The sequence below is a fragment of the Hyperolius riggenbachi genome, chromosome 4 (genome assembly GCF_040937935.1).
Source record: "Hyperolius riggenbachi isolate aHypRig1 chromosome 4, aHypRig1.pri, whole genome shotgun sequence".
Lineage (NCBI taxonomy): Eukaryota > Metazoa > Chordata > Amphibia > Anura > Hyperoliidae > Hyperolius > Hyperolius riggenbachi.
This window is the reverse complement of record NC_090649.1, coordinates 66,755,307-66,772,582: the sequence shown is the minus strand read 5'-3', so window position 1 is coordinate 66,772,582 and position 17,276 is coordinate 66,755,307. Positions and strand designations below refer to the sequence as shown.

Here is a 17,276-nt window from a genome sequence, read left to right as displayed (position 1 = left end):
AGTTAAACTGACCACAAAATACACAATGACGGTAGTTAAACTGACCACAAAATACACAATGACGGTAGTTAAACTGACCACAAAATACACAATGACGGTAGTTAAACTGACCACAAAATACACAATGTCGGCAGTTAATCTGACCACAAAATACACAATGTCGGTAGCAGATCTGACCACAAAATACACAATATCGGTAGCAGATTTGAGTGTTGGCAACTGGCAAGCTGATAGCCTGGTGGGTAGGTGGTTAAGGGTGAGCAGCCTGATTGCCTAGTGGGTAGGTGGGCAGCCTGCTGGGTAGCAGTGGTGGGTAGGGGGGCAGCAGTGGTGGGTAGGTGGGCAGCCTGCTGAGTAGCCTGGTGGGTAGGTGGGCAGCAGTGGTGGGTAGGTGGGTAGCATGGTGGGTAGCCTGGTGGGTAGGGGGCAGCAGTGGTGGGTAGGTGGGCAGCCTGCTGGGTAGCAGTGGTGGGTAGGTGGGCAGCCTGCTGGGTAGCAGTGGTGGGTAGGTGGGCAGCAGTGGTGGGTAGGTGGGCAGCCTGCTGGGTAGCCTGGTGGGTAGGTGGGCAGCCTGCTGGGTAGCAGTGGTGGGTAGGTGGGCAGCAGTGGTGGGTAGGTGGGCAGCCTGCTGGGTAGCCTGGTGGGTAGGTGGGCAGCTTGCTGGGTAGCCTGGTGGGTAGGTGGGCAGCAGTGGTGGGTAGGTGGGCAGCAGTGGTGGGTAGGTGGGCAGCAGTGGTGGGTAGGTGGGCAGCAGTGGTGGGTAGCCTGGTGGGTAGATGGGCAGCCTACTGGGTAGCCTGGTGGGTAGGAGGGCAGCAGTGGTGGGTAGGTGGGCTGCAGCGGTGGGTAGGTGGGCAGCAGCGGTGGGTAGGTGGGCAGCAGTGGTGGGTAGCCTGGTGGGTAGGTGGGTAGCCTGGTGGGTAGGTGGGCAGCAGTGGTGGGTAGGTGGGCAGCAGTGGTGGGTAGCCTGGTGGGTAGGTGGGCAGCAGTGGTGGGTAGGTGGGCAGCAGTGGTGGGTAGCCTGCTGGGTAGGTGGGCAGCAGTGGTGGGTAGGTGGGCAGCAGTGGTGGGTAGGTGGGCAGCAGCGGTGGGTAGCCTGGTGGGTAGGTGGGCAGCAGTGGTGGGTAGGTGGGCAGCAGTGGTGGGTAGCCTGCTAGCAGTGGTGGGCAGGTGGGCAGCAGCGGTGGGTAGCCTGGTGGGTAGGTGGGCAGCAGTGGTGGGTAGGTGGGCAGCAGCGGTGGGTAGGTGAGCAGCAGCGGTGGGTAGCCTGGTGGGTAGGTGGGCAGCAGTGGTGGGTAGGTGGGCAGCAGCGGTGGGTAGGTGGGCAGCAGCGGTGGGTAGCCTGGTGGGTAGGTGGGCAGCAGTGGTGGGTAGGTAGTGGGCAGCAGCGGTGGGTAGGTGGTGGGAAGCAGCGGTGGGTGGCCGGGCCGGTGCACCTGTAAAAGAAAAAAGCCCCATTCACTTACCTGCAGATGAAACCTCTCTTCCGAATCCCAGGCAGCCTCCGCAGCTCCTCTTGAATGTCCCGCGCCGTCTCCTGCTGCGTCATCAGTGCAGGGCTACGGGAAGATGGCCACCGAAGCCCGCACTGGAGACAAAAATAGACGGCAAGATGGCGTCGGCGGCCATCTTGCCGTCTATTTTGTCTCCAGTGCGGGCTTCAGCGGCCATCTTCCCATAGCCCTGCTCGGGTAAACTGAGGGCGGCTATCAGCCGCCCTGTCAGTGCCCGTTGCCAGCGCCCGTGGAGGGGAAGCGCAGAAGGAGGGGACCCAGGTGAGGGAGATGTGGGGGGGTATTTCCCCCCTCCCCGCCGACGCTGCCACCCCTCCTTCAGCGCTGCTTCCCCTCCTGTGTCATCAAGGCTTCTGGGGAGGCCTTGATGACACCCCCCCTGGAGCTGACACCCGGAGCGGAGCGCTCCTGGCCGCCCCATGGTAGGGACGCCACTGGGCTTGCCTCTCCGAGACGCCTCCCCCAAGCAGGCGATTACTGCTAGGGGTCGAGATTCCTCACTCAGCCTGGCTAGAGGATCTCACTCATGGGGTTCCCATTCAGAGGTAACCACACCTCTGAGGAATTGCTGTGTGGTGGATATTTTCACACTTTTGTGATATTACTGTATTTATTGTGTTCCCTTTGCTGGGTGTCCAGAGGTTAGCGATATATCCGTATTATCGGTGATTCTGCAGATCGCCAATAATCGGTTATATATCTGTATTCTTGGCGATACTGCAGATCGCCAATAATCAGATTCTCTCTGTGTGCTGACACCGATCGTTACACTGGGGTAACGTGCGCATTTGCTATTCAGGACATTGGAGCAGTATTTGACTTGCTGTTTCCAATGGCTATTTCAAAGGGCCTTCAGACAAGTAATGAGTAGTGATGATCAAATTTCTGGAATTACGAGTATTTTCTGGGACGAATCTTCATGTAAATCACGAAGTTACGATTTTGTTCTACGCGTCATTTCGTGTAATTTTCTACAAGAAACTACGAAATTACGAGTAACATGAAAATAAACAGGAAATTACGATTTAGCAGACAATTACGAATTACAAAATTATGAATTACAAATGGTCTGATAATTCGGAATTACAATTTAGTGTTGTAATTACGACATTTACAAAACGCGAAATTTTACAAAAACACAAAATTTCCGCTCATCACTAGTTATGAGTAGGACTAGACTTATCCTTTGTTCGTATTACTTATTTGTATTTTATCAGCATGAACTCTTCATAGCTTTCCTCTCTTTTGTTGACAGATGGCCATACTGGTGAGCTGTGGTTTCCTGCTTGCCTGGACCCCGTATGCGATTGTCAGCTTCTGGTCCATGTTCCAGTCCAGTGCAAGCATACCTCCATTTGTCTCTCTGCTTCCCTGCCTCTTTGCCAAGTCCTCAACCGCTTTCAACCCGCTCATCTACTACGCGTTCAGCAAGACTTTCCGGCAGAAGGTGAAGCAGCTGAAGTGCTGCTGCGGGTGGCGGATCCATTTCTCGCAGTCGGAGACTTCCGGGGAGAACCCGGCGGTGTCGGTGATCTGGACAGGCAGAGACAACATCCAGGTCTCCTCTGTATCCAAACCAACGAACAAAACACAGACCAGCTCGACTGTCACACAGTGACCTGCGCTCTCCTACTGAGCTATGGATGCCTTGTACGTATCGGCTAATAGCAAGGTATAAAGTGTAACCAATCACACCACCGGGGAAAGGGGCACCACTAGACTAGACCACAGGGAAGCTTTATTGGGGGGAAGGAGGGGGAAACCACTAGACACCAGTGCAGCTCTATTGGGGAGAGGGGAAAAAACTACAAACCAGGGAAGCTTTATTGGGGAGGGAGAGAGGGAGGGGAGAAAGCCCTAGACACCAGAAATCTTTATGGGGGTGGGGGGTGGGGATCCCCTAGACCACCAGGGAAGCCTTATTGGAAGGGGAGGAAGGGGAGGGACTACTAGACCATCAGAGAGGCTTTATCAGGGATTGGGGAAATCACTACACACCAGGGAAGCTTTATTAGAGAGGGAGGGGAACCATTAGACACCAGGATAGGGGTTGCATGGCATGTAAAATTGGGGTTTGACGTAAGGTGTGAAAGAGGCGGGGCTTTCTGCCTCTGTTTCCTGGCAGTGAGTGGTTTCCAAAATCGGGAAACTGCACGTAGTGGGCCCTTGGCCATACTGTTTACAAGGAAATAAATAGGGCAGCCACCATATCTCATTCAGTTCAGGTGTACTTAAAGGGAACCTTAACTGAGAGGCATATGGATGTTTCCTTTCAAACAATACCAGTTGCCTGGCAGTCATGCTGATCTCTTTGGCTGCAGTAGAGGCTGAATCACACACCTGAAACAAGCATGCAGCTAATCCAGTCTGACTTCAGTCAGAGCACCTGATCTGCATGTTTGTTGAGGGGCTGTGGCTACAAGCATTAGAGACACAGGATCAGCAGGAGAGTCGGGCAACTGGTATTATTTTAAAAGGAATCCATATCCTTCTCAGTTAAAGAGAAACTCCAACCTAGAATTGAACTTTATCACAATCAGTAGCTGATACCCCCTTTTACATGAGAAATATAATGCTTTTCACAAACAGACCATCAGGGGGCGCTGTATGACTGATTGTGTGCTGAAACCCCTCCCACAAGAGGCTCTGAGTACCGCGGTACTCTGGGCAAACTGCCACAATGTAACAATGTTCACAGACAGGAATTAGCTGTTTACAGCTGTCTCTAACAGCCAAAACAGCTAGGAGCAGCTACATAACCTGCCCACAGTAAAAATGTCACCATGTAATAAATGTCAGAATGTAAATCGGGGAGAGGAAAGATTTTACAATGAGCAAACACTGACTAAATCATTTATACATAATTATGGTAAAAAATGAAGCACTTTTTTTACTACATTATTTTCACTGGAGTTCCTCTTTAAGGTTCCCTTTAAACAATGCATTGCATGAGCAGGTAGAACTTATGGGGACAACTCTATGGCTATAAGAGGAGAGGGGGCCAAGCAGGTTGATTGACAGCTGATGTAAGGGGAGGTAGGTGTAGTATGTGAATATATATACAGATAGTTGTTAGTATAAATTATATACTTGTTTGAAGAGATGATTTTTCAGAATACTCTTAAAGAGTCACTGTAGTGACGTATAGTAGAATGTTGTACATTTTTCAGGATACCGATTTTTAAGTTAATTACCTGATTTCAGCATCAGAAGCACTTCTTAAAGCCTAATATTTCTGGATATTGGTATGTAACCCCTCCGTCCCAGTATGCTTAGAATCGGCTATTTAGTTATGCAGAATTGTCCTCCCAGAGCATTCTGGGAGACCAGGTGTTGTTTCTACTGACTTCAGAACACACAATAAATTAACATTCCTCAGTAATGCACCTTGCCAGCAGTAAAGCAGTAACAAATTTAAATCTGGGATAGGAAAGACTTAACAATGAGCAAACACTGACTGAAGTGGTGCTAATCTGCATTGGGTGGCAAGTAATTCTGAGTGCCAAGTATCTGTGTGTGCAATTGCAAAATGGCAGTGGGTCCTTAGTAACAAGTGGCAGTTGGTGCAACGTATCAGTCAGTGTATGCCAGTGCATGTTATCAGAGGTAGTTTTTGTGTTAGACAGTCTTGCAACCTAATGTAAGATGAAGACCTGTAATTGAAAGCAGAGTCTCCTGTTTTCATTTTATGCAGACACATCTGAAGGGATATTGTTGGCCGTATTCCTGGATTTGTCCAGTTGTTTTTAAAGATGAATTGTGCGTTGGCGTGCCTGTTACAGAGAGTCAGACAGTGTGTATATGTGAACCGTGTAAAGGAATGTGACATATGGAAATCTGTACTTTTATGTCTGTGTGGAACGTGCTCAGGCAAACTAATGGAACATTTTCTTGGGAGACGGGACAAAACTTACAGGAAAGCAGAGATGGTGAAATAAGCAGCTTGTATACTTACCTGGGACTTCCTCCAGCCCTGTGCAGGCCAGGGGCTCCACCACCGTTGTCCAGGGCTCCTTCGTTACTCCGCTGTGCCTCTCGGTATTTAGCTCAATCACGGGCAGGCATGGTTTACCGCAGATGCTAACAGCCCGAGCCACATGGGCGTGACAGGGGCACGGGGGGCCAGGCTGCACATGCGTGGTGAACTATAATTGGCTGCGACTGAGCTATATACCGGGGGACACAGCGGAGGAACAGATCGGCCCAGGAGAACGGTGATGGGAGCCCCCAGCATGGGGCTTGAGGAAGCCTCAGGTAAGTATAAAAGCGGTTTATTACATCATCTCTGGTACACTTTAAATGGTACCTCAACTGACATGTGACATGATGATATAAACGTGTATGTACAGTGCCATTCCTGAATAGAACTATGCCGTGTTCCTTTTTTAAAAATTTTACTCACTGTGAGGGTTAAGAATTCAGGCATGCAAATGAGTTTCTCACTTCTCTGACCTAGTCTGACTATAGCTAATTCACATATAAATTCCTAGCCATAAAGCTTGCCTGGCAGAGAACAGCTTCTGAGTGCAGGGGATAGATAAAAAGATCAATAGCTCATAGATTGTAGCTCCCCAAAAGACTGTCATTCAGCTGAGACAATAAAAACATTAAACCTACTTTTTAAAGAGACACTGAAGCGGAAAAAAATATATGATATAGTGAATTGGTTGTGTACTATAAATAATTACTAGAAGATTAGCAGCAAAGAAAATATTCTCATACTTTTATGTTCAGGTATATAGTGTTTTTTCTAACATTGCATCATTCTATAATATGTGCAGATTACACAACACTCAGCATTCAAAATGAGTCTTTCAGAGCAGTCTGTGAAGTAATGACCTCTCCTCTAGCAGAGAAAAAGTAAGTAGTCCAGGAACAGTTGAGATAATAAAAGTCAGATAACAGCCCTCTCCACTTAGTCGGAGAGCTTAATGGCTTGTTTGCATAGAGATAACAACTGGAGTTTCTCAACTCTTCCGGTACTGGAAACAATTAAGGTGGCCATACACTGGTCGATTTGCCATCAGATTCGACCAACAGACAGATCCCTATCTGATCGAATCTGATCAGAGAGGGATCGTATGGCTACCTTTACTGCAAACAGATTGTAAACCGATTTCAGCCTGAAACAGATCACAATCTGTTGTGGTGGTGGTGGTGATGCCGCCGCTCCCCCCGCCCGCATGCCCGCATACATTACCTGCTCCGCCGGCGCGACTCCCGGGTCTCTCTCCGCTCTTCTCCACTCTGGTCTCCGGCTCCAGCATGCTTCACTTCTTCCTGCCCGGCAGGAAGTTTAAACAGTAGAGTGCCCTCTACTGTTTAAACTTCCTGCCGGGCAGGAATAAGTGAAGGCATGCCGGAGACCAGAGCGGAGAAGAGCGGAGACGAGCGGGGGCAGTCGCGCCGGCGGAGCAGGTAATGTATGCGGGCTCTATTGCGTCGGTCGTCGGGCACTCGAACGCCGCTAGCGATGCGCTCTTTACCCGCGGGCGATCGACGGTAATTTTCCGCACGGCGCGATCGACGGGATCGGACGAAATGAATCGAAATTTGGCGTGTAGCGCGAACGATTGGCAGCAGATTTGATCCCAGTGATCGAATCTGCTGTCGAAACGGCGGTAAATCGGGCCAGTGTATGGCCAGCTTTACACTGATGTATCTGATCTTAATGTTTTATTTCTTAGCTGTGCTACACATACAAATCATAATATCATCTTTTTTTTTTCGCTTCAGTGTCTCTTTAAGCTTTTAAATACAAAATAAAACTGTAGCATTCTAAAAAAAAGCCCTATTTAGGAGTAGACGGATAGATACAAATCTCATAAGTTTATTTTTAGTCCAGGTTTGCTTTAACTATATCATATTGCAACTCTTTTTTTGGTCACTTTTTGAGATATTCCACAGTTTTATTTTATACAGTGGGATGCAAAAGTTTGGGTAACCTTGTTAATCGTCTTGATTCCTGTATAAATCGTTGGTTGTTACGATAAAAAAATGTCTATTAAATATATCATATAGGAGATACACACAGTGATATTTGAGAAGTGAAATGAAGTTTATTGGATTTACAGAAAGTGCACAATAGTTGTTTAAATAAAATTAGGCAAATGCATAAATGTGGGCACTGTTGTCATTTTATTGATTCTAAAACCTTTAGAACTAATTATTGGAACTCAAATTGGCTTGGTAAGCTCAGTGACCCCTGACCTACATACACATGTGAATCCTCTTTTAATTTTCTCTGAAGAGTAGCAACATGGGGGTCTCAAAACAACTCTCAAATGACCTGAAGACAAAGATTGTTCACCATCATGGTTTAGGGGAAGGATACAGAAAGCTGTCTCAGAGATTTCGGCTTTCCGTTACCACAGTTAGGAACATATTGAGGAAATGGAAGACCACAGGCTCAGTTCAAGTTAAGGCTCGAAGTGGCAGAAAAGATAAACAGAAGCGATGAATGGTGTGAACAGTCATAGTCAACCCACAGATCAGCACCAAAGACTTACAACATCATCTTGCTGCAGATGGAATCACTGTGCATCTTGTATGCGAGACTGATGCAGAGGAAGCCCACAGCACAAACAGAGCCGCTTGAGGTATGCTAAACCACATTTGGACAAGCCAGCTTCATTTTGGAATAAGATGATGTGGACTGATGAAACTAAAATTGAGTTATTTGGGCATAACAAGGGACATTATGCATGGAGGAAAAAGAACACAGGATTCCAAGAAAAACACCTGCTACCTACAGTAAAATATGGTGGTGGTTCCATCATGCTGTCGGGCTGTGTGGCCAGTGCAGGGACTGGGAATCTTGTCAAAGTTGAGGGACGCATGGATTCCACTCAGTGTCAGCAGATTCTGGAGATTAATGTCCAGGAATCCGTGACAAAGCTGATGCTACACCAGGGCTGGATCTTTCAACAAGACAATGACCCTAAACACTGCTCAAAATCCACTAAGGAATTCATGCAGAGGAACAAGTACAACATTCTGGAATGGCCATCCCAGTCCCCAGACCCAGGGCAGCCATCAGGGGGGTACAACTGACACTGCAGTGAGGGGCCCAGGGCTTCTGGGGGCCCTGGGCCCCCAAAGCGCTGGAAGGACCACATGTGCTGGCTGCGGGCCTGTGGCTCACTAACCAGCACACCATGTTCCAGCACTGAGAGACGAGTAAGCCTGCAACAGCGGACTTTCTATACTGTGGCACCACCTATATCTGGCTACAGCAGGCATGGGCAAACTTGGCCCTCCAGCTGTTAAGGAACTACAAGTCCCACAATGCATTGCAGGAGTCTTACAGCCACAGTCATGACTCATAAAGGCAAAAGCATTGTGAGACTTGTAGTTCCTTAACAGCCAAGGGCCAAGTTTGCCCATGCCTGGGCTACAGGCTACCTATACTGGGCCACCACCTATACCTGGCTACCTATACTGGGGCTGGAACCACCTATACCTAGCTACCTATACTGGAGCACCACCTATACCTAGCTACCTATACTGGGGCACCACCTATACTTGGCTACCTTTACTGAGGGCACCACCTGTACCTGGCTACCTATACTGGGGCACCACCTATACTTGGCTACTTATACTGGGGCGCATATAGCTTGCTACCTATACTGGGGGCACCTGTAACTGGCTAACCTATACTGGTGCACCATCCATACCAGGCTAGCTATACTGGGGGCAATTACATCAGGCTACCTATATCTGGGTACCACCTATAGTTGAATACCTATATTGGGGCACCTGTATCATGCTGGTCTATACTGGGGCACTAGCTATACCAGGCTACCTATACTGGGGGCATCTACAAGAGATTACCTATACTGGGGCACCACCTATAGCTGGCTACTTATACTGGGGGAACCTATACCTGACTACCTATACTGGGGGCACCTATGCCTGGATACCTATACTGGGGGCACCTATGCCTGGATACCTATACTGGGGGTACCTATACCTGGCTAGGGCAGGGGGACAAGCTGAGACAGAAGGGGACACGAGGTAACACAGGGGGATAAAAGAGGCACAGGGGGAACAGAGGTGGACAAAAGAGGCACAGGGAGAAAAGAGATGAGACGGGAACATGAGGTCACACAGAGGGACACAAAAGAGGCACAAACTGAGGTGAGACCGAGGGGGACAAAACAGGCACAGGAAGAAAAGAGGGGGACAAAAGAGAACGGATAAAGGATAAGAACGGACCTACAAGTCCCTATCTCGTTTATTAACCGGGAACTACCTGTATTTTGCTAGTATTTGGCTCCACCAACAACATGCCATGGCCACTCCCACTTTTTGCCGCATCACACTTTGCATGCCGCTTTCTTCAGTGTCTGAGCTATGCACATTATTTGCAGCAGTGCATGGACACGGGGGGTGGGTTGGCTAGTGGGCAGGCACAGCAACTAGTGGGTGGGCCCAGGGAGGGGGGACCCAGGCCTGATGATGTGTGAGGGGCCCCAAAATTTCTGATGGCAGCCCTGCCCAGACCTGAATATAATTGAAAATCTGTGGTGTGAGTTAAAGAGAGCTGTCCATGCTCGGAAGCCATCAAACCTGAATGAACTAGAGTAAGAGGAATGGTCCAAAATACCTTCAACCAGAATCCAGACTCTCATTGGAACCTACAGGAAGCGTTTAGATACTATCATTTCTGAAAAAGGAGGATCTATTAAAGGGACTCCGAGCAGTGCAGAAACTATGGAAAGATGCATATCATTTTAAAGCTCTCTTTCTTCTCTTTCCAATGATATATAAACAGCCGCCCTGCGCCTATTAGTTTTCGCTGTTTTCGCGATTGAAATTGCCACGGCCGCGATTTCAATCGCGAAAATAGAGAAAACTAAAAGGCGTAGGACTACAATTTAGGTGTCGCCAGAAAGAGGAGAAAGAGAGCTTTAAAATGATATCCATCTTTCCATAGTTACTTGTATTACACAGGACGACACTTTCCCCAGTGTCAGCAGCTCCATTCAGCAGAATGGAGCTGCTGACTTTAGGAAATGGGTTCGCGATTCGCTCCACAGTATGCAAATCTATTCATGGCCAAAATCGAAGAGGAATACCTCAATGCATGTGGCATAAAACCCTTGGCCTACTTCCGCTTCATTGATGATATTTTAATCATCTGGTCCGCAAGTGAGGATGATCTTCTCCAGTTCCACAGGAACTTCAATGCCTTCCATCCTACAATCAAATTGAAACTTACCTACTCTCACACAGAGATTAACTTTCTGGACACCACCATATACATCAGGGGTAACAACATACAAACCTCTGTGTATCGCAAACCTACAGACCGTCCCACATACCTAAGATATGACAGTTTTCATCCCAAGCACATTAAGAACTCTATAATTTACAGCCAAGCTATAAGGTACAACCGGATTTGTTCTGACAGGATGGACAGAGACAAGCACCTGGATCACCTTAAGAACACTTTCATTAAACAAGGTTACAGTCCTCCCATGGCTGAGGCCCAAATCAGGAAAGCCAGCAACATCCCCAGGACTGAACTCCTGAAATATAAGCAAAACTAGAAAGAGGAACGTGTCCCTTTGGTTGTCACCTACAACCCACACCTGGAAATCTTAAGGAGGATTGCTAAGGAACTTCATCCCATTTTACACAAGGATCACAGACTGAGAACGATATTCCCTAAACCTCCACTCTTGTCATATCGGCAACCACACAATCTAAAACAGATGATTGTCAGGAGCTCTTTGAATAGGCCTCAACAAAACGGAACATCACCCTGCCGACAAAAAATATGTGGGACCTGCAGACACATTTACTCCACTGACAGGGTAACGATACCAGGTTCACAACAGGAGTACAGAATACAAGGTAAATTTTCTTGTGGGTCCACCAATCTGGTATATCTGATCATGTGTGCTAAATGCCCCAATGTTATGTACGTGGGAGAAACTGGACAAACTCTGCGCAAACGTATGAATGGACACAGGCACACTATTAATGATACCAAATCTGGACTCCCAGTTGCTACACACTTTCGGTCCAACGGACACAGCATGGATAATCTTCGTGTCACTGCCCTGAAGGGCGGCTTCAAAACGTCAAATGACCGATTAATAGCAGAAACAAAATTTATAAATTGTTTCAAAGCTGTGCAGAAGGGTCTGAATAAGGACAACAACTTTCTATATTGGTATGAGATTGATGATATATGAACTGTCTCAGCCACCCTAGCTGAACTTGTGAACTAAGAATTTACGATACCTCTGGGTCAATCCTAATACCAGGTCTGTGAGCAATAAAGTAAACAAGGATCCTTATCTTACCCCATTTAGATGGTCTGTTTGTATTAAGGCATCTTAATGATGTATTTATGCTTGAAAAAAATATCTGTTTTCCCTTTTGATGTTGCATGTATATAAGCTGTCTGTACCACCAGCTTGCAAACTAACAGGATATAAGCCTGACGAAGGCTGCAAGGCCGAAAGCTTGTTTATTCTTATTCATTTGTAGTTAGCCAATAAATGGTATCATCCTGATTTAAAACTTCTTGACTTTAGGAAAAAGTCGCCCTGTGTAATACAATGTAACTATGGAAAGATGGATATCATTTTAAAGCTCTCTTTCTCCTCTTTCTGGCGACACCTAAATCATCGCCCTACGTCTTTAAGTTTTCTCTATTTTCGTGATTGAAATCGCGGCCGCAGCAATTTCAATTGCAAAAATAGCGAAAACTAAAAGGCGTAGGGCAGCGGTTTATATATCATTGGAAAGAGGAGAAAGAGAGCTTTAAAATGATATGCATCTTTCCATAGTTTCTGCACTGCTCGGAGTCCCTTTAAATATTGATTTCATTTCTTTTTTGTGGTGCCCAAATGTATGCACCTGCCTAATTTTGTTGAAACAATTATTGCACACTTTCTGTAAACCCAATAAACTTAATTTCACTTCTCAAATATCACTGTGTGTGTCTCCTATATGATATATTTAACTGACATTTTTTATCGTAACAACCAATGATTTATACAGGAAAATCATGACAAGGTTGCCCAAACTTTCGCATGCCACTGTATTTAAAGCGGAACTGTAAATTTGTTTAAACCAAACAGTTTCACTTACCTTGGGCTTCCCCATGCCCCCAGCAGCCGTCCTGTGCCCTCGCCGGTCCTGCCCGAGCCTCAGTTCTCCTGTGCGAGCAACTTTCATTACCGCCGACTTACAAGTCGACGGCAACTGAGCCTGTGCGCCCCAGGCAATGCGACGCTTTCTTCGCAGCTATAGTGGGCGGGAACGCGTAGAAAGCGTCGCATTGCCCGGGGCGAGCAGGCGCAGTTGCAAGTCGGCGGTAATGAAAGTAGCTCCCGCGGGGGAATGGGAGCTCGGGCAGGACCGGCGAGGGCACAGGACGGCTGCTGGGGGCTTGGGGAAGCCCCAGGTAAGTGAAACTGTTTGGTGTAAACAAATTTACAGTTCCGCTTTAAATCTACTTTTTAAGTTTTTACTGTTTTATTGTTTTTGCTTAATGACGCATTCACTGAAGAATGCCAGAGCTAAAATCTACGAACTATTGACCCTTTTTATCTCTTTTCAGCTCTCAGAAGCCATTTTCTGCTAGGAAAGTGTTTTATAGTTGTAATTTCTTATCAGTGAGGGTCACACTGTAGTCTGACCCAGTCCTGACTCAGACAGGAACTGCCACTTGCATATCTGATGTTTAACTCTTTCAGACAGAGAAAGAAAAAAAGGAACACAGTAACACAGCCTAGTTATTTGTGTGCTAGGCACTGTACATACACATGTCTATCTCATCATGTCACATGTCCCCTCGGATATGCTTTAAGGGGGCCCCACCAAAGTTTTGGTGGGTGGGGGCATGATTTGTAGTTAAGCCCCTGCTCAGAGTCCAGCTTTATTTGCCTTAATATACAGATGGCATGTTTACAGCTTTTCCTAAATTTGGGCTTTAAAGCAAACCTGAACTGAAAATTAAAAGTTAAAATAAACATACACAAGTCATACTTACCTCCCGTGTAGTCTACTCTTCAAACTCTTTTCTCTCCTGCGTCCCATTTGTCTGCTGTGATCAATGGAATTCTCCGTCCTCCATTTTGAAAATGCCCATTACCTCCTAACAGCTTCCTGGTCAGCACACTGTTCAACTGTAATATCGCCCACTTGAGCCTTAGGGAAATATGGACATTACCTTGCACATCAGTTGTCCTTTCAGTTATAACTGACAGCAACTGATATATAACTAACATCAAATTATATGACTCAGTTCTGACAAAATTTTGTCAGAACTGGAAGGAAGCATTGTTAGAAGAAAAATGGTGAGCTCTGAGAGGAACTGACTGCAAGGAAAGTAAGTAATATTTATTTGCAGGTACATCACGTGTTTATTTTAAATAATTTTACTCGGTTCAGGTTCCCTTTAAAGCAAATTTACACTAAACTGCTATTTTGAACTACCAGATTTGTTTACTACAGTATTTATGAACTATCACTTCTTTCTCACAGGTGATTTCTGCTTCCTGTTTTCCTTGCCTACATGGAAGCCACCATCTTGCTCGTGATGTTAGCACTATGCACAGCAGCTTGTGAAGTCCCGTGAATTCTCTCTGTTTCTCTGCACAACGAACTCACCTTGTCGTCTGAAGTAATTCTAGTCAAAGAGAAGTCTTGTCTTATCAAATCCTTGTCCGTAGATGGGAGATCTTTATCCCATCATTTGAGAAGAGGTCAGAACTCAGAACTAATGTGAACAGGAAGTGGCTGTACCATTTGATCTTCTTTGCACAGAACTTTAAAGAATGTTTTTCTGGTATTTTTTGTATTTGGTGATTTATCTGAAAGACTTCGTATTACAGAAAGATGTGCTTTAAAGAGAACCCAAGGCATATGAATAAAAAAAAAACTAGATACTTACCTAAGGAGAACAAAAGTTTGCTTTCTTGAAACAGAAAGAATTTGCGATAATTCAGGTTGGAGTGAGCTTGAGATGTCTCCCAGTGCAACACTGCTGAATATATGCAAATTAACCATTGTGAAGCTAAACACACCTCCAGAACCGCTGGAATGCAATGATGTGTCAGCTTGTTAATTTGTACAGAGCCATAATAATCCAACATGCATACAGACTGTTTCGGATTGTTTGATCCTCATCAGTGCATGGCATGGATTAATTTGGCTCTATGCAGTAGGGCTTCTAACACCGAGAGGCACAGACTAACCAGCAAGCTCATGGTGACCCAGAACTCATTGGAGTGTGTAAGGGACTACAATAGTCCTAAAAGCCCTCTTACTAAGATGTTAAGAAAAACAAAAGTTTGCTTCCTTGAAACAGAAAGAATTTGCAATAATTCAGGTTGGAGTGAGCTTGAGATGTCCACACTCCAATGAGTTCTGGGTCACCATGAGCTTGCTGGTTAGTCTTTACCTAAGGAGAAGTAAGCTTGGCTCATCCAGAAGTTTCAAACGCCCTTCTTCAGACCATTGCCACTGCCTGGGACCCTCTGGAAGTTCTTGTCCGCAGTGGCATAAGGGCAGCGGTTGCCACCTTGACCGGGTCCATGCTTCTGAAAGGGCTCACTTGTCCTCCCTGATGTTGCCCTCCTGAATAGAGCACAGCGGAGAAGATTGGAGGCAGCCCACAAACACTCACTTCTTAAAGGTTTCAGGAGCTGGAGGTGCCATATGACCGCTCTGTACCACTGCAACTCCTGTAAGAGAGCAGGGCTCATCTAACTACCATACTGAGGTGGGAGGAAGGGTTGAGCCCATCTGACTACTATACTGGGGCTAAAGGAAAGGAGGAGCACATCTGCAGAGGCGTAGCTATGGGTGGGCAAGGAGGAACATATGTCCCCGGGCGCAGCACTGTGAGGGCACTCAGCACGGCCATTGCACCCCCACGTACATGAGAGGTGGCTTGCTGGCTGCCCGAAGCGCCCCTGCTTTTCTCCCTGCCTCTGCAGAAGCGTTAACAGCAGCAGAATTAGGCTATCTAAAGGGTGCACATCTGGCTATCTAAACAGGGTAAAGGGGGGCACATCTGGCTAACTAAAGGGGGCACATCTGGCTATCTGAATGGCTTAAGGGGGCACATATAGCTATCTAAATATCTTTTGACTCCACCCATGACCATATTCTGATATGTGTCCTTGCCCATTTTGTCCAGAAGGGGGGGCACAAAAACGGTCTTTGTCCCCGATTGCTGAAAACCCTAGCTACGACTCTGCACATCTGGCTACTACACTGTATCTCTTACTATAAACTATGCACTTGTGCATGTAGAGACCGTGTCACAATAACATGTCCGACAAACTCTTTTTTTATGTTCTAATGGTGCACGCGTGGCAACGGTAGGAGTGAGGAGGACGCAAGAAGCCTCTGGACTATCCAGAGGCTTCCTACTACCTAGGTAAGTATCTAGCTTTTTTGTATTCATACACCTTGGGGACACTTTAAAGGGAACCAGAGATGAAGCTAATGAAAAAATAGTAAAAGATGTTATACATACCTGGGGCTTCCTCCAGCCCCATAAGCCTGGATCGCTCCCACGCCGCCGTCCTCCGCTGCCTCTATCGCCGCTACCGGGGTCCTGTCACTTCTGGCGGACGCGGCCAATTTTCTGCATGCAAAGGGGCTCCCTCCATACCTGCGTAGTATGGAGACGCATGCGTAAAGATATGGAGGGAGCCCCTGTGCATGCGGAAAATTGGCCGCGTCTGCCGGCAGTGACGCACTGTGCTTGCGTCGACTGGCTAGACTGGCCGAAAGTACGTGACCCGGTACCGGCGGATAGAGGCAGCAGAGGACGGCGGCGTGGGAGCGATCCAGGCTTATGGGGCTGGAGGAAGCCCCAGGTATGTATAAAATCTTTTTCCCAACGTCTCTGGTTCTCTTTAAATGAATCCGAAAGTGATGACCATTTGGAAAGCGGAAGGTGAATTTGAAGTTATGAGAATGCAGCTTGTTAGTTCTTCAGGAACTAGTGACGCCTCCTCACTAGACCTCCAGCTGCAGCTGAAGTAACAAGCTCTTCTTTCTATCTCAGGGGCAGACCGTAGTTTCAGGACGTTGGTTCAACCTAGCGATGATGGCGACTGGATGTTGGAGATATAGTTGTATTTGTATAGGCCTAGCGAGGGGAAAAGCATGTGCTACTACTGAAAGCCATTCTCCGTGAACAGTAAGTGCCTCAGTGAGTTTACATACAATGTAGCTTCCTTATGTCTGTGTAGAGCAGAGGTCCCCAAACTTTTTCGGTCAACATACTTCAGACTGCTGGGGGGCTGGAACACACATAAAATGATGTTGAAAAACATTACATTGAATCTGGGTATTGATTACCCCCAGTGTTTGGGGGGCCAGTGAAAAAGCCTCGGCGGGCCGCATTCGGCCCGCAGGGCTTAGTTTGAGGACCACTGGTATAGAGGATGCATGTTGCATGGACCAAACTGAGCTTTGTACGTATTATTGAAAGTAAACCTGAAGCAACACACAAAAAAATAAAAATAAACTCCTATGTAGTGGGAAGGCTCTGGATCCTATAGTACGCTACCAGTCCACTCTTTGTGCCCTCGTTCCACCGATATACCCTGTCATTGGCCCTCCTCGGGCAGCCTCTGGGGCTACTTGCATCCCCAAGTATTTCCGAAGATAAGCGGATTCTTACTGCACACCCACTAGTCCAGGCTCACGAATGCACCTGTCTAAAGCCTGCCAAAGACTCCCAAAGGTGTGTAAATTCATCCGAAGACAGTGGTGGTT

At 47.0% G+C, this 17,276-nt stretch overlaps 1 protein-coding gene across 3 annotated transcripts in view; it reads left to right on the top strand.

The window, feature by feature from the left end:
* The window catches only part of LOC137571268 (opsin-5-like), a 126,672-nt gene extending 110,670 nt beyond the window's left edge, over positions 1–16,002 (top strand). For 2 of the 3 annotated variants that reach the window (XM_068280153.1, XM_068280154.1), the window contains exons 4-5: positions 2,770–3,164; positions 14,022–16,002. In XM_068280153.1, coding sequence (XP_068136254.1) covers positions 2,770–3,132 — 363 coding nt within the window. In that variant the 3' untranslated portion in view covers positions 3,133–3,164; positions 14,022–16,002. Of the gene's footprint in view, positions 1–2,769; positions 3,187–14,021 lie in introns of all 3 variants that reach the window. The other variant, XR_011031315.1, reaches the window with a different exon arrangement.
* The last annotated feature ends 1,274 nt before the right edge of the window (positions 16,003–17,276 follow it).